Raw genomic sequence first — 27,035 nt, forward strand, 5'->3', positions numbered from 1 at the left:
GTCCTATATCTCCTTCATCATTGTTGCCAGAGAATAGTCTCAGAGCTCTTAATTCCTCTATAACACACGTGAGATTGGGTTGGAACTCTATAATTTATTTTTGTCTCTCTTATGTTCTTGCTCTTCATCTCTGCCCCTTATTCCTCCTCCCCCCCCCTTTTTTAAAGATTTTTATGTATTTATTTGAAAGACAGTGTTACAGAGAGGAAGAGGCAGAGGCAGAGAGAGAGGTCTTCCATCCACTGGTTCACTCTCCTAATGATCAGGGTTCGGCCAGATGGAAGCCAGGAACCAAGAGCTCCATCTGGGTCTCCCAGTTCTCCAGGCTGATGTATCTATTTGTTATTTAAAAAGTACGACTAGGGGTCAACGCTGTGGCATAGTTGGTAACGCATTGCCGGCATCCCGTATGGGCGCCAGTTCTAGCCCCAGCTGCTCCTCTTCCCATCTAGCTCCCATCTAGCTCTCTGCTATGGCAGTACTGTGGAAAGCAGTAGAAGATGGCCCAAGTCCTTGGGCCCCTGCACCCGCATAGGAGAACCGGAAGAAGCTCTCGGCTCCTGGCTTTGGATAGGTGTAGCTCTGACCATTGCGGCCAATTGTGGAGTGAACCAACAGATGGAAGCCCTCTCTCTCTCTGTCTCTCTCTGCCTCTCTTCTCTGTGTGTAACTCTTTGAAGTAAAATAAATAAATCTTTAACAACTATATTTTAGGTAGAATTTTTTTAATAAGCTGCAGTAAGACTATGTGACTTTTGATCAAAATAAAATATGCAGGGCTTCTAAATCAGCAGCATCATCTGAAATTAGTATTGTCTGAAATGAGTATCTTGATTCTCCTGAAGTAGAATTGAAAGCTTTTCATACAGTAGAACTCTACCTGGCTTTGGACCCACCGCAGAATAAAACAGAGCCTCTTCTTCCAAACACATCACTGTGTTACTGCTGTAGAATTCAACAGCTTGCATGAGGGAGTTCACTGTAAAAGGAGAAACTGTACAGTTTTAAAAGACATTAATTTTTTTAAAAAACTTTTATTTATTTATTTTTTATTTTTATTTTTGACAGGCAGAGTGGACAGTGAGAGAGAGAGACAGAGAGAAAGGTCTTCCTTTTGCCGTTGGTTCACCCTCCAATGGCTGCCGTGGCCGGCGCGCTGCGGCCAGCGCACCGCGCTGATCCGATGGCAGGAGCCAGGTGCTTCTCCTGGTCTCCCATGGGGTGCAGGGCCCAAGCACTTGGGCCATCCTCCACTGCACTCCCTGGCCACAGCAGAGAGCTGGCCTGGAAGAGGGGCAACCTGGACAGAACCCGGCACCCCAACCGGGACTAGAACCCGGTGTGCCGGCGCCACTAGGCGGAGGATTAGCCTAGTGAGCCGCGGTGCTGGCCAAAAACTTTTATTTAATAAATATAAATTTCAAAAGTATGACTTTTGGATTATAGTGGTTTTCCCCCCATAACCACCCTCCCACCCGCAAACCATCCCATCTCCTACTCCCTCACCCATCCCATTCTTCATTAAGTTTCATTTTTATTTATTTATTTGACAGGTAGAGTTAAAGAGAGTGAGAGAGAGACAGCGAGAAAGGTCTTCCTTCCGTTGGTTCACTCCCAAGTGGCCGCTACAGCCAGAACTGCGCCAGTCTGAAGCCAGGAGCCAGGCACCTCCTCCTGGTCTCCCACATCTCACATGGGTGCAGGGGCCCAAGCACTTGGGCTATCTTCTACTGCTTTCCCAGGTCACAGCAGAGAGCTGGATTGGAAGAGGAGCAGCAGGGACTAGAACCGGCACTCATATGGGATGCCAGCGCCACAAACGGAGGATTAACCAAGTGAGCCAGGGCACTAGCCCCCAAGATTCATTTTTAATTATCTTTATATACAGAAGATCAACTAAGTATATACTAAAGATTTCAACAGATTGTACCCACACAGACACACAAAATATAAAGTACTGTTTGAAGACTAGTTTTACTGTTAATTCTCATAGTACAACACATTAAGGACAGAGGTCCTACATGGAGTGACTCCCGTTGTTGATTTAACAATTGACACTCTTATTTATGACATCAGTAATCACCCGAGGCTCTTGTCATTAATTTGTTTTTTTTTTTTTTGTTTTTTTGTTTTTTTTTTTTTGACAGGCAGAGTGGACAGTGAGAGAGAGACAGAGAGAAAGGTCTTCCTTTTTGCCGTTGGTTCACCCTCCAATGGCCGCCGCGGTAGGCGCGCTGCGGCTGGCGCACCGCGCCGATCCGATGGCAGGAGCCAGGTGCTTCTCCTGGTCTCCCATGGGGTGCAGGGCCCAAGGACCTGGGCCATCCTCCACTGCACTCCCTGGCCACAGCAGAGAGCTGGCCTGGAAGAGGGGCAACCGGGACAGGATCGGTGCCCCGACCGGGACTAGAACCCGGTGTGCCGGCGCCGCAAGGCGGAGGATTAGCCTAGTGAGCCGCGGCGCCGGCCTTGTCATTAATTTGTATAACATAACTTGCTCTGCTGAAAAACCAGTGTTTTGATTTGGTACTTAAATGATATTTTTGGAGTGAACATTTAGCACAAGAATATATGACTCCAACAAAAAATATGATTTTGTTACATTAAAGAGTACTGAATTGATTTGCCAAAGTTTTCTAATTTAGTAAAGGTACTCCCTTCCTTGGCTCCTTGGATTTGTTAAAAAAAAAAAAAAAAAAAAAAAAAAACAAGATATTGTTACTTATAAAGAATTGTTACTCTATGAGGAAAGCAAACTGATTAAACTTATCTTGAGTTAGGTTTTAAAAAAAGAATTGTTATTCATTATCAAATATTGAGTTGTTTTTATAAAGATTGATTTATTATTAACTTTTAAATATTTATTTATTTTATTTATTAGAAAGGCAGAGTGACAGAGCAGAAGAGACAGAGAGGGAGCTCTTCCATCAACTGGTTCACTCTCCAAATGGCCACAGTGGCCAAGGTTGCACCAAGCCAAAGCCAGAACTCCATCCAGCTCCACGATGTGGGTGGCAGGGACCCAAGCACCTGGCCATCTTCCACTACTTTTCCAAACACACTAGCAGGGAGTTGGATTGGAAGCAGAACAGCTAGGACTTAAGCCAGTGCTCTGACATGGAATGCCAGCATCACAAGCTTCATATAGATTTCTGGCTACTATTTTTTCACAGGCTAAATCTTTAGGGTTTATGGGTTTCTGAAATTGTATCCAGTCATCCAACACTGGTACTTGAATAGAAACTCAGCGACCCTGATGTGAGAACATAAGACCACACTACTAGCAGCATTAGGAAAGTGTCTAGATTTGTATTCCTCAGCCAAGGGAGGGCCAAAACAGGTTTTGAATACTAGAAAAAGTCATATGCCTGTATTGTTGCCATTTTAGAAAGCTCTGATGTGAATTCAAATTATACCTCTGTTACTTAACAATTTTAAGGCAGTAATTTTAGAGGCCATTAGAACTCTTTGTACATTAACAATCTGTAAAAAAAAAAAAAAAAAAAAAAAAGACAAAAAAAAACCCTCAAATAAAATACAAGATAACATTTTAAGACTTCCAAACATATTTCCTAGTGTAAGACATGCCTCTGCATAATACATGAACATTTTAACATTGAGCTTTCAACCCCAAAAGCATGATTTTCTAAAAATTATAGTAATGTTAAATTAAATGACTAGGGATATCAAAATACTGCTGATTAAATTAAAACTTTCAGTTTAATAGCATAGCCTTATTTAGATTTCTCTTAAGATACTGCACACATCTACCTAATTTCACATTCATAAAAATGAGTGGTAGAACAAAAGCAAATTAAATAACCCCCAAAGAACAGCAACAAGTTAAATGAATTGCATTTTTTGTAATCTGTCGAAGCTGTTAAGAGAACAGGCAGTACGGCCGGCGCCGCGGCTCACTAGCTAATCCTCCGCCTTGCGGCGCCGGCACACCGGGTTCTAGTCCCGGTTGGGGCACCGATCCTGTCCCGGTTGCCCCCCTTCCAGGCCAGCTCTCTGCTGTGGCCAGGGAGTGCAGTGGAGGATGGTCCAAGTGCTTGGGCCCTGCACCCCCATGGGAGACCAGGAGAAGCACCTGGCTCCTGCCATCGGATCAGTGCGGTGCGCCGGCCGCAGCGTGCCTACCGCGGCGGCCATTGGAGGGTGAACCAACGGCAAAAGGAAGACCTTTCTCTTTGTCTCTCTCACTGTCCACTCTGCCTGTCAAAAAAAAAAAAAAAAAGAGAACAGGCAGTAAAGATTTTGCCTACATCCCATATTGGAGAACCTGGGTTCCATAGCCAGCGCCAGCTCCAGCTTCTGCCTGCTAAAGCAGACCTGGGGAGTAAGCTAGGATGGCTCAAGTAATTAGGTTCCTGCCGCTCATGTGGGAGGCCTGAATTGAGTTCCTAGCTCTCAGCTTCAACCTCAGCCCAGCCCCAACTGCTATGGGCATTTGGGGAGTAAACCAGCATATAATGTCTCTGTTTCTCTCACTCTCGCTCTTGCTCTCTCTCTGTCTCTCAAATAAATACATTTTTTAAAAAAATGGTAAGAGAGTTTTCTTTAAAATTTCTGTATAGTATTATAATCCTTAAGAAAATTTTTTTTAGAAATAGCCACTTGGGGATCCGGTGCTGTGGTGTAACAGGTAAAGCTACCAACTGCAGTGCCGGCATCCTATATGGACACCAGTTCAAGTCCCGGCTGCTGCACTTCCAATCCGGTTATCTGCTAATATGCCTGGGAAAGCAGCAGAAAATGGCCCAAGTGCTTGGGCCCCTGCACCCACATGGGAAACCAGGAAGAAGTTTCTGGCTCCTAGCTTAAGGCTGGTCCAATTCTGGATGTTGCAGCCATTTAAGAGAGTGAGCCAGCAGATGGAAGATTCTCTCTCTCTCTCTCTCTCTCACTGTTCCTTTCAAATAAGTAAATAAACATTAAAAAAAAAAATGGCCACTTGTGTATCTCTTTACTAAGAATTTTGAGGAGGGGGCCAGCGCTGTGGCTCACTTGGTTAATCCTCCGCCTGTGGTGCCGGCATCCCATATGGACGCCGGGTTCTAGTTCCGGTTGCTCCTCTTCCAGTCCAGCTCTCTGCTATGGCCCTGGAGTGCAGTGGAGGATGGCCCAAGTGCTTGGGCCCTGCACCCACATAGGAGACCAGGAGGAAGCACCTGGCTTCTGGCTTCAGATCGGTGCAGCGCACCGGCCATAGTGGCCATTTAAGGGGTGAACCAACGGAAGGAAGATCTTTCTGTCTCTCGCTCTCACTGTCTAACTCTGCCTGTCAAAATAAAAAATAATAATAATTTTGAGGAGAAACAGGGAAGCAGCAAATAGAATGAAAGAGAAATTACCTTTTGCAATGATTTCTTCACACTCTGGCAACAAACGTATTTGTAGTATTGGGCCCCTGAACTAAGCTGTGGATTCAGCATTGGAGACAATGAAGATAGGTGAAAGTTGAAGAACCTAAGAGTAACAAGCAACCCACTGGGTCTTCACAACGATCTTGATGCCGCAAGCTAGTAGTCAGATGAGTTTCCTGAAGGATTGTTGACAGTTTGGAAATTGAGACACGTGAGATCCCTGGCTCATACATTTAGCACTTTCTCTCTCTGTAAGATTAATTGATCCAATACAACAAAATCTATGTCATCCATCATTTGCCAGGCACTATGAATGTGAGATACTTAGATGAAAAATGTTTGACCCTCAAGGAGCTTTGAATGGAATGGGAGACATACCAGCAAATCCAGTGAACTCATTATGAAGATTGATGTGACCATGATTGCAATATGACAGTTTTCCAATGAAATGATTATAAGAGAAGGAGTCCTAATAGAGAAGTCAGAGGGAGGAAAGCCTTCTCAGATAATACGATTCTTGATCTGACTACTGGAGGAGAAAGGGGAATTTGGTAGACAGAAGAGAGGTAAAAGACACTCTGGGTATAGAAGACAACATATGTAAGGGTGTGAAACAAAACAGCATGGCCTTGATACTTTGCTTCCTGATTCAACCTGGAAACAGATGACACAGTGAAATAACTGTTTCCAGAGATAAGGTCAAAAGCACAAAGGATGCTGAAGAATTCAGGGATGCTAACAGTGGAAAACCTTTAACCACCTGTCTGGAAGAGGCAAGGAAAAGAGAATATTACCAGACTGTGTGAGAGTGGAAGCCGTGGAGAGGAACTATCCAACAGGAACCTTGACTACAAGCAAGGGAATAAAGCCACTGCCAAGCAGAGACAAAGAAGTGGATACATTCTCTTTTTCCTCTGATCTCCAGCCAGCACTTCCCATTGACTGAACCCATTACAAGTCAGAGGACAAGGGAATTTAGGAATGGTTCCTGAAAAGGCCAGGCTCCTGAGACTATAGAAGAGCAGAGCCGGATAAAACTTCCACCTGCAGCGCTGGCATCCCATATGGGTGCCGGTTCATGTCCTGGCTGCTCCACTTCTGATCCAGCTCCCTGCTAATGGCCTGGGAAAGCAGTGGAAGATGACCCAAGTACTTGGGCTCCTCCACCCATGTGGGACACCTGGAAGAAGCTAGTGGCTCCTGGCTTTGGCCTGGCCCAGCCCTGGCCATTGTGGCCACCTGGGGAGTGAACCAGTGGAGGGAGGAGCTCTTTTTATCTGTCTCTCTCTCTCTCTCTCTCTCTCTCTCTCTGTAACTCTGACTTTCAAATAAATAAATAAATCTTTCTTTAAAAAAAAAAAAGAACTGAGACTAAATCTCTGATGACTATACCTGTAACTAATACTATAATAGATCTGTTCAGGCAGCTGTAACACACTTTGAAAGGCTGAAGTCAGAGCTCAAGGTAACAACGTGTGGATTCTGGTGGGGGCCCTCTTCTGCAATGTAGAGAGCATTTCTTGTGGTATCTTTATGTGGTTGGAAGAAAATTGGGGAGCTTTCTGGAGTCCCTTTTTAAATTTTTATTTATTTATTTTTTTTTTTGACAGGCAGATTGGACAGTGAGAGAGACAGAGAGAATGGAGTCCCTTTTGTAAGGACACTGATTCCACTCATGAGGGCTCCACCTCATGACCTAAATTACATTCCCAAAGCCACACCTTCTAATACCATCACATTGGGACTTATGATTTCAGTGAACAATTTGGGGGAGACATAGACATTCAGTCCCTAATACTGACCTTGTTTCATTCTGCATTTATGGAGGGGCTGCTGAATTATGTGACAGAAAAAGAATTCTAAAGATTTGATTTGCTATGCAACTTCAGCCTGTCACCCAGTCTTTCTGTATGCCTATTTTTAACCACCATGATGTAATAATTATTCGATCAGGTATTTTAAAACAAAGCAAGTAATTGTAGGACAGTGCAAGATGACATACCATGTAAGTGCTCACTTGACTATCTAAAAATAACAGCTACTTTAATTTCTGTCTGTGTATGAAACCGGCTTATCTATTAGTCTCAGAATATTTTTACCACTTAACACACTTCATAGTTGATGTGTAAATTCTAGTTAAATCACATCAGAATATCTTCAGATTCTGTTATGGCGCTGAATTATTTGAAGTTGCTGTCATACAACCATTTCTCTTTTTATTTTCTAGGTCAATAACTCGATCTTACTACCGCAACTCAGTTGGTGGATTTTTAGTATTTGACATTACTAACCGTCGATCTTTTGAACACGTGAAAGATTGGTTGGAGGAGGCAAAAATGTATGTACAACCATTCCGGATTGTGTTTCTGCTAGTGGGACATAAATGTGATTTAGCTTCACAACGTCAAGTTACAAGGGAAGAAGCTGAAAAATTGTCAGCAGACTGTGGTATGAAGTACATAGAAACCTCAGCCAAAGATGCTACGAATGTTGAGGAGTCCTTCACCATCTTGACAAGAGACATATATGAACTCATTAAAAAGGGAGACATTTGTATTCAGGATGGCTGGGAAGGGGTTAAAAGTGGTTTTGTTCCAAATACTGTGCATTCTTCTGAGGAAGCAGTAAAGCCCAGGAAAGAGTGCTTCTGCTGACTTCTAACATGCCAAAGAATTAACAGGAACAGCTTGGATGTCATTTCAGGATAAATACCAACATCCAGCAGAGTGATGCAATGAAAGCATTAAAAATAAATTATAAACCCACGCTAGCACTATTTTGTAAGGTTTTGATTCAGAGCCCTGTGCTTACTTGTTACACTATAAGATTGGATATTTTGCTAAATTATCAGGCAAAGCGGATAATTTCAGAGACTCCTGAACTTGGAGTCTCTACATAATTACCTGCATTCTCACTTTGCTAGCATATAGCTGACCTCAGTGTTCAGATATGTGAACATTACTCATTTTTCTTGACAGTTAAAAATGGATTTTTGTATATGTATAATCTGATTGAAAAGATTTTATCAGGAGTATGTTATCTTACATTAATTAATATTGAATAGTAAAGTGCATTTAAGAGTACACCGTTCACTTGCAAGGTAAAAAATCTCAGAGGTATCGACTAGGTCTCAACTATCAATTCCCTGTTTTAGGTACCAGTTTTTTACAACTTTCCAAAATATTTATGCTCCCTTATTCTGTTTGAAAGCAAGAAAACAAGCTTTATACTCATTTTTGTTTACCAATTTATTGTTCCTGAAACTTTTGTGTTTTATAAGCTATCTAAGGATCCAAGCAAAATATTTTAAGCTGATATTTGTAAAAATAAGAACAAAGGGCCACTTATCAGCAAATGTTTTGATGTTATAGTATACTGTCTGTGATTAGAAAAGAAAAACAAAATTTATTTATATTCATAGAAAATATGCAATTTACTTTAAACTAATCCCAAAATTAATAATGTAGGTTAGTAATAGCGTTTTTGCCCAAGCAAATTTCCAAATTTTCCCATTTCTGATCCAAGAAGAGTGTAGACATTTTTATGGACAAAGGAAAATTGGTTAGATGTTTGATATATTTAGCATTGAGATTGCATTTTACAATCATCATTACAAGGGAAGGTAGAATAATCAGGAGAGTAAAAAGCCTTTTGAGTTTCCTAATTTTTAACTTATTGATTAATCTTCTGTGGAAGGAGAAAGTTTATTGATTAAAGTCCTCTGAAAGGGACATTTTGATCACAATGTCAAATATTTTATTATATTTATTTTCCTCATGTTCTTTATAAAATGTTCCTGATCACAGAGAGGGTACTAAACCTGCATTTTGGAATCATAATGTTTTTACTGTTAAACAAACTATAATTATTTCACTTGTTTGAAAAGCAAGGTGGTGTAGTAGAAAGAATGTTTAACAAGAAATCAGAAAACCTGCTTCTGAGCTTGCCTTTGCTCAGCCAGTGTTTGACCGTGACTACGCCCTAAGCTACAGATTTTCTCTTCTGCAAATTGAAGCTCCTAATGCCATTTGTTGTTATTCATGGAATTATTTTGAGAATCAAGGGAATCCTATTCAAAGCTTTTGTAGCTAAAGAAAGCGTTCTATAAATGTGACAGTGATATCAGCTGCTCATGAGACAGCTTTCTCCTGTTCCTTCCTTGCACTCCTGTGCAGAGGGGACAAAAGAAGGTACTTTTTTGTGGACTTGGGAGAATTCTTGACTGAAGCTTATTCTCTGCCCTTTTACCCTGAACTGCTGTTCCTCTAAAGTTAGAAATGATAGGGAGGGAAGTCCCTGGAGAACCAATCACATCAAAAGTTATGTTTGAATGTGTTTTTTAAAGTGCATCTTTGAAGTAAATATTTAATTGTATTTTCAAATACTTGTACATTTTCTAGGTTCATGTAAGTATTTTTAATAGTGTTTATGGGAAGAAGAATATAAATTATAACCACTAGAAAAGTTTTGAATATTTATATTGACTTTTTATTGATAACCTTAGATTAATTTCACATGAAGGAGTTCAAACTATAACTGACCAGATGAGAAAATGCCTGTCCCCCAAAATGTGAACTAGTCTATTTTAAACTACAGCTTAAAATCTGACATGATAATTTTCCATCACTCCAAAATGGCATAAACTCAACTACTTAATATCCAACAGTTTATAGTCATGTGTGCCTGTTTCTAAAGTTAAATAGCTAAAATGTGATTTAACTTGCAGTAGCACCCTTTGTACCACCGATGTTGTGTGAGTCCAGTATTGAGGCTGAAGGATGTGATGTGTAGCAAGATGTAGGACAGAATTAAGGAACTAGAAGAAGCAAATGGGAAGGTAGGGCCCCCAAAAAGTTGATACTTGCATGAGCAGAAGCAAGCCTTGAACTGTGGGCTCCTGGCACCTTGATTACCCTGCTGCACTGGGTGTGTACATGTGTTGGGGAGTGGGGGTCACAATGTGATGTGAAGGAAAATGTGATCACTTGAATCTGCAAGATGCTAAAACTGGGCTAACTCATTTTTATATTATACAGGAGCTATTTGTGGTAAAACAATAGTAGTGTAAATTTTGATGACTACAGAGATCTGAATTCTTAAATAAGATTGCCAAATATCTCTATAACCTTAGCCAGAGATCTTTATCCATTTCTATATATAAAATAGCTGACTTATTTTCTTATACATCACTACAGAGGATATGGATAATAATGCCAAAATAGTAAAAATGTTTGCTCCAAGAAAACATATTAACTGAATTTCTTAAAAAAATCAGATATAGATTATTTATATTAAAATCATTTCATTTAAAATGTAATTTAAATTTAAACCTTATTTAAATTTAAAAAAATTTAAAACTGATCAATGATGTATCTAATTACTAAATATTTTAGGTAAGTGTGATTTTTAGAAAGAAAGTAAAAACTGTCCCAATCCTATGGTAAGTTTTTCCTTGAGAGAATTGCTCATCTTGAGTCGCATTAACACTTTTAGTGCATAAAATGATGTGATGGTTCATTAAATGGTAAGCTTAAGCCAAAATGTTAAGTAAACAGAATGCTTTTAAATGTGGCCTTTATATGCATAACAGTAGGAAGCAGGATTTCTTGAGCATGGAAACTTGAGAATTCGCTTCTAAGTTTCCAAAAGCCTCAAGCATGCCATGAAATTTTTATGTGTAGAAACCCAGTCTTTTATATTGTTGTGAACTTTGCCAGCACAAAATCCTTTCATCCAACTTGACATAATTAAAAATCGGAACCTATGGATTAATAAAATCATTTTAGGAGTATTTTTGTCAGATTTTATACTGTCCTTGGTTTAACTAAGAACAAGGTTTCATTGACTTTGAAGCGTGCACTATTTTTGAATACTTTCCTTAGTCTGACACTTGCATAGTGAGAAGGAAGACTCATTTCGTAAGGTAACCCCATTTGCTTCCCAGTGACTACCTGGAAAGACTTAGCTTGAACGTGTAAAGGAAACATGTACTCTTTTGGGGAACAAAAAATGAAAGACTATAAAGGCTTTAAAGTTAGATCCTTTGTATTTTAAAATAGTAAAATACATTCCCAACCAGAAAAGCTAACTCTTGGAACCCTGTAAATGATAGCCACCTCTGCTTCAGAATCTTTCCAAATGTCAGTGTTTTCACCAAACTTGACTTAGCAACTGATCCTCACCTGATCTTAAAATAACTAACAAACCCTACTCCTGAACCTGAATGAACTGCTGCATGGCCTGGTATTTCCATAATGCTATTATCCGATGCAAGTAGACACATGAGTGATGAGCTGTGACAATCTGCATCAATCATTACACAATCTAGTTCACATACTGCACTTAGTCATGGTAGGAAATACATGAAAACAAAATTTGTTAAAGGTATAGAAACCATTAGTGTCCTGTGTTGTTATCTCTCTGGGTAAATGTTTTGTCTTTTTTTGAATAGTGCCTAAAACGTTAATGTATGTGACATTCAGTGACAGCTAATTGATGGTTAATTGTGTTAAATTAATCATATTAAATATGGGTTCCACATCCTTGGTTTTAATTTATTCATTTCATGAAGTAATAAACACGTTTTGCTCTCATCATGTCTTGCATTTTTTTCCAGAATGATAGCCAATAGAAGTAAGATACCATATAAACTTGAATATGTCATTAATGTTATTTGATTTTAAATAATGAATAAAAATAATGAGAATGAGAACTGTGATTGTCATAGGATTGTTATGCTATCCATCTTCGGTGGTGCTTTTAAAACTGAAGCAACTACTTCAATTTGTGTGTGTGCGTGTGTGTGTATACTCACAAATAAAGTGAAAACAAGAATCAACTGGAGATTACCTTGGAAAAGTGTGGAGCAGAACTCCATAATCAAACACTAAAGTATGTGAATATTCACACTAACAGAGATAAAATCTATAAATAACCTGTCAGGTCAGGTCAGATTTTTCCTTCCAAATGAGTTAAAAAGAGAATCTTAGATTTTCAGAGCTTTGTGAACTACAGAATTGCAGAAAAGAGACCTTGTCCTAGCTCTATGCCTCAGCAGGTATTTCAAAATTTGTGACTTTTCTCCACTTGGTTCATTTTTGTCCTGCTTCAGCCTTGCCCATATATTACATTTTGAGTTAACACTGAGGAAATGTTCATACCTTCTACACACATAATCAGTTATACATGTGAAATGTTTACAGTGGTGTTTGGCACATAGCACTTGATAAATGTCATATTTTATTTTATTTTATTTTATTTTTTTATTTATTGTAACTACCAAGTTGTCAAGAAGCCAGTTTTAATCCCCATAGTTGGGGGGCTAGTGCTGTGACGTAGTAGCCAAAGTCTCCACCTGCAGTGCTGGCATCCCATATGGGCACCAGGTTCTAGTCCTGGCTGCTCCACTTCTGATCTAACTCCCTGCTAATGGCCTGGGAAAGTAGTGGAGGATAGCCCAAGTGCTTGGCCCCTGCACCCACATGGGAGACCTGAAGGAAGTTCCTGGCTCCTAACTTCAGTTTGGCCCAGCTCTGGCTGTTGCAGCCATTTGGGGAGTGAACCAGCAGATGGAAGGTCTGTTTCTCTCTCTCTCTCTCTCTCTCTCTCTCTCTCTCTCTCTCTCTCCCTTTCAAATAAATAAATAGATCTTTTTAAAAAAAGGAAATTGAGTTTCTGGGCAAGTGTATGGTACTGGGTCTTCTTCATCCCATAACACAGCACCTGGTTCCAGTCCTGGCTCCTCCACTTCTGATCCAGCTTTCTGCTAATGTACACCCTGGGAGGCAGCAGATAATGGTTCCAGGACATGGTTTCTGGGCTCTTGGCTTTGGCCTGGCCCAGCTCTGGCTGTTTCAGGCATTTGTGGAATGAGCCAGAAGAGGAAAGAGGAAGATCTCTCTCTAACAAAATGAAACTAAGTAAACAAAAATTTTTAAAAAAGAAATTGTGCTTTAGGGAAAAATAAATGTCTAAATTCTATTAGTAATATAATTTTCACATGATCCATTCTTGTAAATTATCTGAACTGAGAAATTTTAAAAATAAATTAGAAAAGGTTTTAATGATAGTAGCTTGAATAAGAGGGATTATTACAGATTTTAAAAATAGGTCGGCGCTGCGGCTCACTAGGCTAATCCTCCACCTTGCAGCGCCGGCACACCGGGTTCTAGTCCCGGTCGGGGAGCCGGATTCTGTCCCGGTTGCCCCTCTTCCAGCCCAGCTCTCTGCTGTGGCCAGGGAGTGCAGTGGAGGATGGCCCAAGTGCTTGGGCCCTGCACCCCATGGGAGACCAGAAGCCCTTGGCTCCTGGCTTTAGATCAGCGCGGTGCGCCGGCCGCAGCACGCTAGCTGCGGCAGCCATTGGAGGGTGAACCAAAAGGAACCAAAGGAAGACCTTTCTCTCTGTCTCTCTCTCTCACTGTCCACTCTGCCTGTCAAAATAAATAAATAAATAAATAAATAATAACATTCTGGGGCCGGTGCTGTGGTGCAGTGGGTTAAAGCCCTGGCCTGAAGTGCCAGCATCCCATATGGGCACCACTTCTAGTCCCTGCTGCTCCTCTTCCCATCCAGCTCTCTGCTATAGCCTTGGAAAGCAGTAGAAGATGGCCCAAGTCCTTGGACCCCTGCACCCACGTGGGAGACCCGGAAGAAGCTCCTGGCTCCTGGCTCCTGGCTTCGGATTGATGCAGCTCTGGCCGTTGTGGCCATCTGGGGAGTGAACCAGCGGATGGAAGACCTCTCCCTCTGTCTCTATCTCTCTCTGTAACTCTTTCAAATGAATAAAATAAATCTTAAAAAAAAATAACATTCTACTTTGACAAAGTCTTCAAATGAGACCACAAATAAATGTGTTATAATTGGCCAAGAGCTAATTTTTGTCTCTTCTGCTTAGTGTAAATTAGACAAGATAAAGTTACTTGTTTTTTATGGTGTAGGAAAGATGAATATTTATGCATGAAATAGATCATGAAAGAAATATTAGGAATGTTGGGATGCATCTGAAATCCTAGTTAAGCCACGGCGTTAAGATCTACACAGTAGCTCCTGCCCTACAGTTAACCACAGTACCGCTGGGAAGCACTGCTGAGATAGAATTTTGAATACGCCCCATCCTAGCGGCTGCAAACACAGCAGCGGCCACTGGGGGGTGCCAGAGTGAGAGGTTAAAGAACCTCTTTCCGTGGAAAAGTTTCTAACTGCTGGAGAATATTTTTACTGTGTAAGAACTTGGACAGTGGAGCAAAAAGATTCAGAGGCTAAGCAGTCAGTCCCCAGAAACATCAGAAAGCAAGAAGCATCTCCGTTTAGCCACACCTTACATGCACAAGGCTGGCGTTCCTCATAACAGTGGGAGACCACAGTTGTGAACAAGGAGCAGGGGGACTGGAGCCTGGGTCTTTATCTATTTGGAGTCAGGGTGCCCTTCTCCACGTCCTCACTTGCAGCTGAGGCTATAAAGAGGAGACACTGGAACTCGATGTGTCTTGGGGGAGATTTCCCCACCCCTTCCTTTTTTTTTTTTAAGATTTATTTAGGTATTTGAAGGAGATACAGAGAGGAAGAGAGAGTCTTCCATTCGTTAGGTTCACTCCCCAAATGGCGACAGTGGCTGAGACCCATAGCAGAGAGCTGGATCAGAAGTGGTGCAGCCGGGACTAGAAACAGGCACCCCTATGGGATGCCGGCACACCTGCTATACCACAGCGCTGGCCCCCCACCGCTTCCTATCACCTAACACATACACTGCACTCCACTATCTGCCTGTCAGCACCCACCCCACGGTCTGCCTTTCCACCATAAAGAGCAATCTGCTTACACCTGGAGACTTGGATATCCATCTCCAAAGGAGAGTAAGTTACCCTCGTCCAGGAAAACGTGGTGCTCCTCCACATCTGATTCCATCTTCCCTTTCCCCCAAACTTTGAGCCTCTGGATGGACAGCAAAACCCCCTGTATCTGCAAGCTCTCCTCCTAACGGCTCCTTCACTTTACTGTTCTAAGCAGAATTTGGTCCCCCCCCCAGGGTCACTGCTTTTTCCACTCCTCTCTCACAGGATGGCCAGCGTGCCCTGGACCTGGAGTTCACGGTGGCTCTCCTTTGTTCCCCAGTACCACCCAGATTCTCCTCCTCCCTTCTCTGGGAACACCCAGTTTTGTCTTGTGGCGATGGGCCATCCATTCATTAATCCTCCTGTTAGTCATGTACTGACTTCTGCCCCTCCCCCAGCCACCATCCTCAGCCCTCATTCCTTAACCAATGGAGATCCTGACCCCCATGCTCGTCCTCCCTGTCAATTCTTAGTAATTTCAGTGTCCTTGCAGAAGAGTGTCAACTCCTGATGCCTTGCTAAGGTTGATTCTGAAAGCAGAGTCTGACACAGAACTGGGGGTGCATACAAGTGGTGTATTTGGGACAGGGCCCAGGAAGCAGAAACAAGGCCGTAGGGAGAGATGGCGGGGAAAGAAGAGAGCCTCTGCAGAGCTGTGCTGTTGTGTTCACTGCCGTGAACAAAGGGAATCCAAGTCCACTGGGACCCCGAGGAGGCAGCCGGAGTGCCTCACAAATTGTCTATGGAAGCCGGTGTGTGGTACAGTGGGTAACAGCTCTGCCTGTGGTGCCGGCATCCCATATGGGTGCTGGCTCGGGTCCCAGCTGCTGCACTTCCCATCCAGCTCTCTTGCATGGCCTGGGAAAGCAGTAGAAGATGGCCCAAGGCCTTGGGCCCCTGCACCCACATGGGAGACCCGAAAGAAGCTCCTGGCTCCTGGCTCCTGGCTTTGGATCGGTGCAGCTCTGGCCGTTTCGGCCAATTGGGGAGTGAACCAGCGGATGGAAGACCTCTCTCTTTCTCTCTCTCTCTCTCTGCCTCTCTTCTCTCTCTGTGTAACTCTGACTTTCACATAAATAAATAAATCTTAAAAAAGGATAATGTTGCTGACGAATTTCTCTTCAGTCTTTGGTTCCTCTCTCTTTTTTTTTTTTTTTTTTGACAGGCAGAGTTAGACAGTGAGAGAGAGAGAGAGACAGAGAGGTCTTCTTTCTGTTGGTTCACCCCCCCCAAGTGGCCGCTATGGCCAGCGCATTGCGGCCGGTGCGCTGCGCCAATCCGAAGCCAGGAGCCAGGTGCTTCCTCCTGGTCTCCCATGTGGGTGCAGGGCCCAAGGACCTGGGCCATCCTCCACTGCACTCCCGGGCCACAGTAGAGAGTTAGACTGGAAGAGGGGTAACCGGGACAGAATCTGGCGCCCCGACCGGGACTAGAACCCGGTGTGTCGGTGCTGCAGGCGGAGGATTAGCCTATTGAGCCGCGGCGCCTACCCATTTGTTTCCTCTTATTTCATTCCCATCAGCTCCCTTTGACGCCTGCTCTTCTCAGGTGTGAAGTTTAAATGATATATAAGATCTCCACAGAGGGATTAAGTTTTTTTAGTGTATGATTTATTTTTTTCTTTTTTAAATTTATTTACATGCATTTGGATTAAGTTCTGACATCAAATGCATTCATCTATAGCAAGATGCATGGAACCGTGCCTGACATGCATACACATTATATGTTACACGTTTACATGTGTTAGCGCTTCTCATTTTTGTATTTATTGAATAAAATATATTATACATTGTGCTTTACATATATTACATGAGGTGCCTTCAAAAAGTTTGTGGAAAATGTGTAATGTGAAAAAACTATGGGTGGATTTCAAATTTTTGATACCAAAATTATCTTTGAATCCATTTTCCCAAGAATTTTTTGAAGTCCCTTGTATTTAATTCTTGGAAACCTCTACAACGTAGATGCCATTGTTATTCTGATTTTACAGATGAGGATACTAAGACTGAGCTGGTGAAGTCTCACATCCAAGGTCTCATGACCCATAAGTGGCACAACCTACCTGGGCCTGTTTGGTTTTAAAGCACATAGTATTTTTTTTAAGATTTATTTATTTTTTTGTTTGAAAGTCAGAGCTGGGCCAGCGCTGTGGCTCATTAGGCTAATCCTCCGCCTTGCGGCGCCGGCACATCGGGTTCTAGTCCCTGTCGGGGCGCCGGTTCTGTCCCGGTTGCCCCTCTTCCAGGCCAGCTCTCTGCTGTGGCCAGGGAGTGCAGTGGAGGATGGCTCAAGTGCTTGGGCCCTGCACCCCATGGGAGACCAGGATAGGCACCTGGCTCCTGCCATCGGATCAGGGCGGTGCGCCGGCCGCAGCGCGCCGGCCACGGCAGCCATTGGAGGGTGAACCAACGGCAAAGGAAGACCTTTCTCTCTGTCTCTCTCTCTCACTGTCCACTCTGCCTGTCAAAAAAAAAAAAAAGAAAGAAAGAAAGAAAGTCAGAGCTATGGGGTGGGGTAGGGGAGTACACAAGAAAAGTCTTTCAATTTGCTGATTTACTCCCCATTTGACCATAATGGCCAGGGCTCGGCTAGGCCTAAGCCAGGAGACAGGAGCTCCATCTGGGTCTCACATGTGACTGGAAGGGCCCAAGCACTTGGGCCATGTTTCACCACTTTCCCAGGCACATTAGTAGGGAGCTGGATTGGAAGTGGAGCAGCCAGGACATGAACCAGTGCCTATATGATATGCCAGTGTTGCAGGCAGTGGCTTTACCTGCTATGCCTCAATGCTAGCCCCAAGCACATACTCCTAAGTACTATATTTGAGTTTCTCAGCCATTAGTACACCAAAAATTGCCTGCGATATTTGGGGAAAAGGCAGTTGTGGGGCCCAACTTCTGACCTCTGGAATCAGAATCTTCCAAGGGAGGTGCCTGGAAATCTGCTTCCCACGTAAGCACCTCAGGTGTTTTTGATGGGCTCATCAGCCACACTTGAGGGACTCCTTCATTCATCTTTTAATGCATTAACAGAAGACAAATGAGAAGAAAGCAGGGGCTGGCACTGCACAGGGGATTACTACATGGGTTGCAACTCTAAAATCTCATAGTAGGAAGCTGATCTTTGTCCCGGCTGCTCCTAATCTGACCAAGCTTCCTACTAATGCACCTTAAGGCAGTGGAAGATGGCTCATGTATTTGGGCCTCTGCTGCCCACGTGGGAGACACAGACGGAGTTTCAGGCTCCTGGCTTTCAGCTGGCCCAGACCTGGCTGTTGCAGTCATTTGGGGAGTGAACCAGCCAATGGAAGATCCCTGTCTTTCTGTCTCTTCCTCTCTTCCTGTGTCACTCTGCCTTTCAAATACATAATTTTTTTTCTTTTTAAGGAAAAAGCAAACCATTAGCAGTGGGCATCTTAGGAAGTGGGAGCGAGGAGATTGAAAAACAAAACAAAACAAAACAAAACAAACTTCCATTTTCTAAGTTCTTAGGATTTACCATGATGTTCCTTAATAAGTTGGTGATTTTTAAAAAGATTTTAAGTAAATAAAAATTTAAAATCATTCCATTTCCTACAGTCCACAGTCAAGCATTAGTAATATTTTGGTTTTTTTGTTTGTTTGCTAGTAACATTTTGCATTTTTTTTTCAGTTTTTCTCCCATTTAGAATAGAAAGAAGATTGTATTTTCTTTCTTTCTTCATTTCCTTCCTTCCTCCCTTCTTTCTTTCTTTCTCCCTCTCCTTTCTTTTCACAAAGCATCACAGTGGGCAAGTGGAATTTTGCATTTTACATTTGCACATATCATACCCTTACCGTTTTCCATGTCACCAGTCACGCAAGAGGTTATGAAGTGAAGTAGACGGACTGGGAAGTAGAGGGGAAGAGCAAGCTGCCGAAGGGAAACCTGACAGGATTGCTGGGATCTGAGGGCTGAGTTTATGAATTCAGAGAAAAGCCACTCAGCTACCTGGATGTAGCGTGGAGAAGACAAAAGGGTTTATTCAAGGCAGTGATTTTATTACTTGTGTGTGAGGGGGGTGGGTTAGGGAGTAGGCTGTTAAAGATATCTGCAAGAAAATGATTGCGTAACATGTACAACTGGGACTGCAGAACTGCACTGCTGACCTGACGGGAATCTTCGGGTGGTTCTCTCCGCAGCTCCACACAGCTGCTGGCGGGGCTTTCACTTTCTCACCTCCCCTCCTCCAGGCATCCTCTGATTCAGGCCTCACTTGGTGAACTTTGGAAGTGCGTGCAGCCATAGCAGGGGAGTCCTCCAAACGCGGTAGTCACAGCGGCCCAAGCCAACACGTAAGGTCCAGGGGCTGGGCTCACAGGTGACACAGAGAAGACAGCTACCTCGGAGACAGTGTGTGGCCCTGCGTCGCCCAGCCAGGAAGCACCTTCAGGGTTAGGAATAAGGATGGAAATTGATACAGGCTATGATTAGATCTCAGTTGGGGTCAGGCTAGGTTGAGTTTAGAGCTGGCTCCCTTGGGTCTTCTTGGTGCCAGGGAATGCTGTAGGCTTTTGATGCAGACTCCGTTTTCCCTCTGGGTGGGGGGCACTCAGGGGTCTTGGAGGCCCAGTTACCATCTTGCTCCACCTCTGGGTTCTGCTCCCTTTTTACCTCTCCCAGTCCTGTAAACTTTTGGTGCCCCGTTTAGTTTTTGACCAATTCTCTAAGCACTATGCAAGGATAGTGTATTGAAATTTTACATGCTTTTTGTATGTCCAAAAACCTTGTTTCTGCCTCTTACAAATCAAAAGCTTTGACTTTATAGCTATTGTGTTTTAAATAGACTTCAAAGCCTATTCTGGAAGTAATAATCGCAAACATCCTGGAGGCACGGATGCATTAGGGCCTTCCAGTAATTGTGAAGGATTTCTAGAAGAAAGTGTGTGGAACGGAGGTGGCGGCAGCATTGCAGTGCAGGTTTAGCTGTTGCTTGGGACAACCAACATCCCCCATCAGAGTGCCTCATCAGAGTGCCTGATCCGAGTCACAGCCGTCTGTTACTGTTCCTGGGAGGCAGCAGATGATGGCCCCAATACGTGGGTTCCTTCCACCCACATGGGAGACCCAGATGGATTTCCTGGTTCCTGTCTTTGGCCTGGCCTGGCCCGTCCTAGCCCTGGTTGTTGTGGACATTTTGGGAGCAAACCAGTGGATGGGAACTCTAGGAAGGAAAGGGAGTGAGGAAGGGGTGGAAAGAGGGGAAGGAAGGCAGGCAGACAGGCAGCTGTGATGGCTCAAGTAACTGGGTTCCTGCCAACCAAATGGGAGACCTAGAGTTCCTGGTTCCTGGCTTTGGCCCCAGCTCAGCCTCAATTGTTGTGGGCATTTGGGGAGTGCTGGTAGTACTCTCTCTCTTTCCCACTCTCTGCCTCTCAAATAACTTATTATTATTATTATTTTTTTGACAGGCAGAGTGGACAGTGAGAGAGAGAAAGAGACAGAGAGAAAGGTCTTCCTTTGCCATTGGTTCACCCTCCAATGGCCGCCGCGGCCGGCGCGCTGCGGCCAGCGCACCGCGCTGATCCGATGGGCAGGAGCCAGGTGCTTATCCTGGTCTCCCATGCGGGTGCAGGGCCCAAGGACTTGGGCCATCCTCCACTGCACTCCCTGGCCATAGCAGAGAGCTGGCCTGGAAGAGGGGCAACCGGGATAGAATCCGGCGCCCCGACCGGGACTAGAATCTGGTGTGCCGGCGCCGCTAGGCGGAGGATTAGCCTATTGAGCCGCGGCGCCGGCTCAAATAACTTTTTAAGTGCGCAAAAAATAAGTATAAACGACCTTGTCAGTAATTTATATTATACCGGTGAGCAAGAAAAAAGATGTTGAAGAGTGTCATTTGTGTGGAAAGAAAAATAGATACACAAGTGCTTACGTAGACACAGAATGCCCTACGCAAGAGGCTCACAACTGTGGCCATCTCAGGAAAGGAAGCACAAATATCTAGGGGACTGTGAGGGAAGGGAGGCCTACTTGTTTATTTTTTTTAAAATTTCCCCTTAACATTTAATTATGAAAATTTTAAAACATATAGACAAGCTGAAAGAATTATACACAGGGAGCACTAGTATATCCACCACTTGCACTCTATCATCAACAGTTTATAAAGTTTATCAGTCCTTCTACCCACCAATCTGTCTTATTTTTTGACGCATTTCAAATTAAATTATAGCTTCACATATCCTTAAATTCTTCTGTATGAACATCATTAACGAAATTTCAACTTTTGTTTACTCTTTTTGTATTTTGAATGACATGCATACATCTTCAGGGTACACTAGCTGAGTTTTGGTAAATGTATACAGTTGAGTAACCCAAATCCTTATAATACTGGATAGAACCTTACATCACCTCAGAAAGTAGGCAGACTGCTTTTTACTGTATTCCCTTCAGCATCTTCTGAATTTTGTACTATAAGCTTGTGGTATTTTAAAACAAATATTTAGGCATTTAAAATGTTTAAGCATTTTTACAATGATGGGCCATCAAATCTAAATCAGATGAGAAAGAGGGGCAGGCATTTGGTGCAGCAGTTAAGACCCCGAGTTAGTGCACCTGCAGCCTACACTGGAGTTCTTGGCTTTGAGTCCCAGCTCTGCTCTCCTTTCCAGCTTCCTGCTAATTGCACCCTGGGAAGTGGCAGGTAGTGGCGTAAGCACCTGAGTCCCTGCTGCCACAGGGAAGATCTGGACTGAGTGCTGGAGTCCTTGCTTTAGCCTGGCCCAGCTGGACTGTTGCGGGCATTTGAGGAGTGAACACAGTGGACGAAAGCTCTGTCTGCCTCTCTCTTTCAGCTTTTCAAATAAATAAAAAATTGGTAACTGAAAGTAGTCACAAGTTTCATTCACACATTTCCATTCATAAAGAATGAATGGCATAGCTGATTAGGATGTTAGTCCCACTACCCATGACATGCTCTCAAGTGTCCACTGTATTTTTCTTTTGCAGTATTTATCACAATTCTAAGTAACTTGATTTGTGTAACTCTGTTTAATGTTTGGCTCCCTATTTGACCCTAAACTCCAAGAGGCAAGTGTCTTCGCTCTTATTTAATCCTGTATTTCCTGTACCTACTACATATAGGTGCTCAAAAAATATTAACTACTTAGTTTTATTCTTTAAGTGAGGTTATTTCTCAGCTTTATTTTACTGCAGCATTTTTTTAAAAAAAATATTTATTTATTTGAAAGGCAGAGTTACAGAGAGGCAGAGGCAGAGAGAGAGAGGTCTTCCATCCACGGGTTCACTCCCGACGTGGCCACAACGGCTGGAGCTGAGAGCTTCTCCCAGGTCTCCCACGTGGGTGCAGGGACCCAAGGATTTGGGCCATCTTCTACTGCTTTTTCAGGCCAGAGAGCTGGATAGGAAGTGGAGCAGCAGGGACTAGAACCAGCGCCCATAGGGGATGCTGGTACTGCAGGGGCTTTACCTGCTAAGCCACAGTGCTGGCCCAACCATAGCATTCTTATTTCTATGAGTGCACGAATGAATGATTTGTAAGTATGCATAATACAATACTATGTCTTTCATAGGTTCTACATGTAAATTCTATTCTCTTAACTAGTGGTTTGTGACCCGAAGGATGAAACTTATGGGGCTTATGGTTTAGGATCTTCTGGAACCACGTGCCTTTAGGATATCCAAGATTAACTAACACTCTTTCCCTCAACAATCTTTTTAAAGAATATCTAAGTGCCAGCCACCCTTGCAGATAAATCTTAACAGCCAACACATTTGTGCATTCACTCACTCCACAAGTATTGACGGGGCGCCTTCTCTGTGCCAGTTCTTGGGGGAGACAGCTGTTCCAGCATTTCGGGATCACGTGTCTTCCGACAGCGAGCCCGCGATTGGCACGCGCGGGTGCGGGACATGAAAGGCGAGGGGAAACGTCGGGTCCCGCCAGCAGAGGGCGCGCTCCCGCCCTCGCCGCGGCCTCGGGACCCGCCGAGACTTCCAGGCTCCCTCGCTCGCTCCCGAGCGCGCCCCCGCCCGCCGCGTCACGTGACGCGGCCGCGGAACCTGAGCTGTCGGGCCTAAGCCGAGCTAAATTCGTTGCTGGTGGCCGCTGCGGGTGCAACCGCAAAGGCTGATCCGCGAGGAGCTGGGGAGGCTCGTGGAGTGGATGCTTCCTCTTCCACGTCAGGTCGGCTCCCATTATCTTCTCACCGTTCGTCGGTCCCGTCTCCCTGAGCATTTGCATGAGCTCTTTGGCGTGGGGGAGCTCCGGTGACCATGTAGGGGGGACAGAGAGAGGAAGCTCCGGGTGCCTGGGACGAGGTCTGCGCCGTCTACACGCCGCCCACCACCCCCGGTGCGGGCCGCTGGGCCCGTGGGCCCCGGCGGGAACTCCGGCCTCCAGTTGTGGCCTGGCCGGGAGCGCCACGAATTCTCGCGTCGTCTCGCGAGAATCTAAGTTGAAGGAACATGGCGACGTCTAATCTGTTAAAGGTAAGACCCTCACTCCGGGCTGGGTTTTCCTCCGTGAGCGTCTGCGGCAGCTCCTGGGGAAAGGCTCGGGTCAGGTTCAGAGGTGAAATGTGGGACTGTTCCGGGGCTGTCCGCCGGAAGGGAAGCTGCGGCCGAGGACCGGAACGCGGGTCCCTGGCCTTGGGGTCGAGAGGCTGTGGCCGTCCCTCCCGCCGGCCGAGCGCTGGCGGCCAGCGATGCTTCCCAGGGACCGGCGACGGTCGTGGTGTGCCCTGGCCCGCTGGGCCGTTCTCACTTTGAGGGTCTCGGTTTCTTCTGCAGCAAGTCCAAGACGTCTACACGGAAAATCCGAGGAAATGCTGCCTTAACAGGTTTCAGTGACGACCCCCAGCGCCTCAGTGTCTGTTCTCGTTCTGCCTGCTCGGAATTCCCAGACAGCAATGCCTGCCTCTATGCTGCACCTTCCCTCCTGGTCCCCTGTTCTTGAGTTCCTGTTTTCCCATTTTGTCCTAGGAAACTTCTTCCCACCTCATCCCCCCACCTCACCCCCGGTACAGGACACAACCAGATGCCAGCTGCTAAGTGTAGGGCATAGGAGAGTTACCCTCTGAGAGAAGACCCAAGGGAGATCTAGGCCCAGTGGGGCAGTTTCTCTCCATCAGCGGTTCGAAAAAATGGTTGTGTTTATAGTACGGATCTTTTGCCTTAAAAGTACTGACTCAAATAGGGGGGAGGGCGGTAATTAGCTCAGGAAGTAAATACAAAGGGTGGACCATCCCTCCTGTAGATCCGTCATGCCTTCTGGCAGTGTGGATGGAAATAACAGAAAATAATCGAATAGAAAATGTGTTAAAAAGGTGTTGAAGCCTCACTGTCTTGGCTGCTTTACCCACATTAGCTCCCAGTAGATTGGATGGTCTTAAAAATGAAGACCAGATTTTGCTAAGAGGCAATATATCAACTTTTAAAAGGCAGTGAGCAGTTTAGAACTAGAGTCGCTGAATTTTGACCGCTTACAAGCTGTATCACATTGAGCAAGTTTCTGAACCTCTCTGTGTCCCATCAGTAAAAGGGAGTTATTAATAGCACCTGTCTTGCAGGAGCCTTTTGAAGATTAAATGTGTTAGTGTATTCAGAAGTTTATAACTGGCATGTGGTAAAGTAAGTGACTAGAACTATCGCTCTTGTTTCTTTAAGAACCCACTCTGTTCTAGTATTTGGTTTATAATAGTATAGCAAAGTTTTAATAGATTAGATCAGAAAGACAATTTGTTGAACTTGTAGACTGTTAATGCATCCCTGTGTTTATATAAGCAGTATCTTCTGTTACTGATTTCATTAAGGAATAATTGAATTCCCGATTCTTTGTGGATTTTTGATTTGTTCTTACCTGGATATAGGACAAGATCTTTTTCCCTCCATCAAAACTTATTCTCATTAAAGAGTAAGTCAGTATTTCTACTTCATCTAAATCCTGACAAAGGATTATTTGGAGGAGATAGAAATCTAAGACAACATCAGTCATGCTACATAAGTACTTACCTTGTAGAGATTCTGAATCTCTACAGTACATAACTGTAGAATGAAAAAACTGCTTGAATGTATGAAAATCGGGCACTTAGGGCAGAAGTTGAAAAGATCACCAAATCAAACTTTTATATATAAAAAGAAGATAGTGACACTTTGGAAAAAACTAGTAAGTGACTCAGTCACTCTAGTGAATGCAACGACAGATACCAAAGATATATTTGAAAATATCAGTAAAAATTTTATGAGATGTTGGCTATGTGAAAAGGCAGAGTTTCTAAGTGAATAATATATAATATGTGATTTTAATTATATATAACTAATACAGTGAGAATTAGATGCAGACATTTGATTCTCACATCTACATCACCAAAGTTTGCTTTTTCAAGTTGGCCAGAAAATCTCTTCTACCTATAACCGAAAGATGGAAGGTCAGGATGGAGTTTATCTTATATTCGTACATTAAAAAGTAGTCATAAAATGGTAAGACTGAAATTTGTCTTCATGGGGAAATGTAGTGAGATCCTCTCAGGTTAGATCTGTAACATAATTTATAGGATCATTTACATGCAAGGCTGTATCCATATGCCTGGTTTTCAGTCCCTGCTCTGCTCCTGACTCCAGCTTCCTGTTAAGGAATATGTACTCTTGTGGCATCAGATAATGACTGAAGTGGTTGGATCCTTGTCACTCACATGGGATACCTGGATTGAGCTCTTGATACCTGGCTTTGTCCTGACCAGGCCCAGGCTGTTGTCAACATTTGGGGAGTGAATCAGCAGCTGTGAGATCTCTTTTTCTGGATCTTTCTTTGAAAATAAAAATTTTAAAAAACCCCACCAACTTTTTCATTTAAATATATATATACACACATATATATACACACACACACACATATATATATACACACACATATATACATATATATCCATTTGACTAGTTGTAGTCTCTGTTTAAGAGTGGACTGTCAGGCCGGCGCCGTGGCTTAACAGGCTAATCCTCCGCTTTGTGGCGCCGGCACACCAGGTTCTAGTCCCGGTTGGGGCACCAGATTCTATCCCGGTTGCCTCTCTTCCAGGCCAGCTCTCTGCTATGGCCCGGGAAGGCAGTGGAAGATGGCCCAAGTGCTTGGGCCCTGCACCCGCATGGGAGACCAGGAGAAGCACCTGGCTCCTGGCTTTGGATCAGCGCGATGCGCCGGCCGCAGCGGCCATTGGAGGGTGAACCAACGGCAAAAAGGAAGACCTTTCTCTCTGTCTCTCTCTCTCACTATCCACTCTGCCTGTCAAAAAAAAAAAAAAAAAAAAAAAGAGTGGACTGTCACTGGATCTTGAAAATCTTTTGGGTATACATTTGTATAGTATATTTTGACATGTATAAGTATCAACCACTTAGAGGATTTGTATCTCCAAAAACCTTTCCAAATTACCACTTTATTTTTGTTGTTTACAAAGTGTGCCTATAGAACATTTGTGAGAATCTGGTATTGTAATTCTGTCTTCTGTTTTAGATTTTTTTTTTAAAGATTGGCTTATTTTATACAAAAGGCAGAGTTACAGAGAGAGAGGGAGAGACAGAAACATCTTCCATCCATTGGTTCATCCCCCAAATGACTGTGACAGCTGGAGCTGGGTCAGGTGGAAGCCAGGAGCCAGGAGCTTTTTTTGGGTCTCCCTTGTTGGGCCATCCTCTGCTGCTTTCCCAGGCACTTTAGCAGGGAGCTGGATTGGAAGTGGAGCAGCTGGGACTTGAACCAGTGCTCATATGGGATGCAGGCACCCCAGGCAGAGGCTTAACCTTCTATGCCACAGGACCAGGCCTACTTTTTTTTTTTTTTAAGATTTATTTGAAAGGCAGA

General features: G+C 43.8%; 2 protein-coding genes across 2 annotated transcripts in view; both read left to right on the forward strand.

Annotated features, from left to right (window-relative positions):
• RAB39A (RAB39A, member RAS oncogene family) overlaps positions 1 to 8,660 on the forward strand; it is a 43,563-nt gene extending 34,903 nt beyond the window's left edge. The window contains exon 2 of the mRNA XM_062198351.1: positions 7,597 to 8,660. Coding sequence (XP_062054335.1) covers positions 7,597 to 8,023 — 427 coding nt within the window. The 3' untranslated portion in view covers positions 8,024 to 8,660. The remainder of the gene's footprint in view (positions 1 to 7,596) is intronic.
• A 14,562-nt stretch (positions 8,661 to 23,222) lies between these two features.
• Positions 23,223 to 27,035, forward strand: part of CUL5 (cullin 5) — a 134,460-nt gene continuing 130,647 nt past the window's right edge. Inside the window, exon 1 of the mRNA XM_062196962.1 lies at positions 23,223 to 23,671. Coding sequence (XP_062052946.1) covers positions 23,648 to 23,671 — 24 coding nt within the window. The 5' untranslated portion in view covers positions 23,223 to 23,647. The remainder of the gene's footprint in view (positions 23,672 to 27,035) is intronic.

The sequence above is a fragment of the Lepus europaeus genome, chromosome 7, assembly GCF_033115175.1.
Source record: "Lepus europaeus isolate LE1 chromosome 7, mLepTim1.pri, whole genome shotgun sequence".
NCBI lineage: Eukaryota > Metazoa > Chordata > Mammalia > Lagomorpha > Leporidae > Lepus > Lepus europaeus.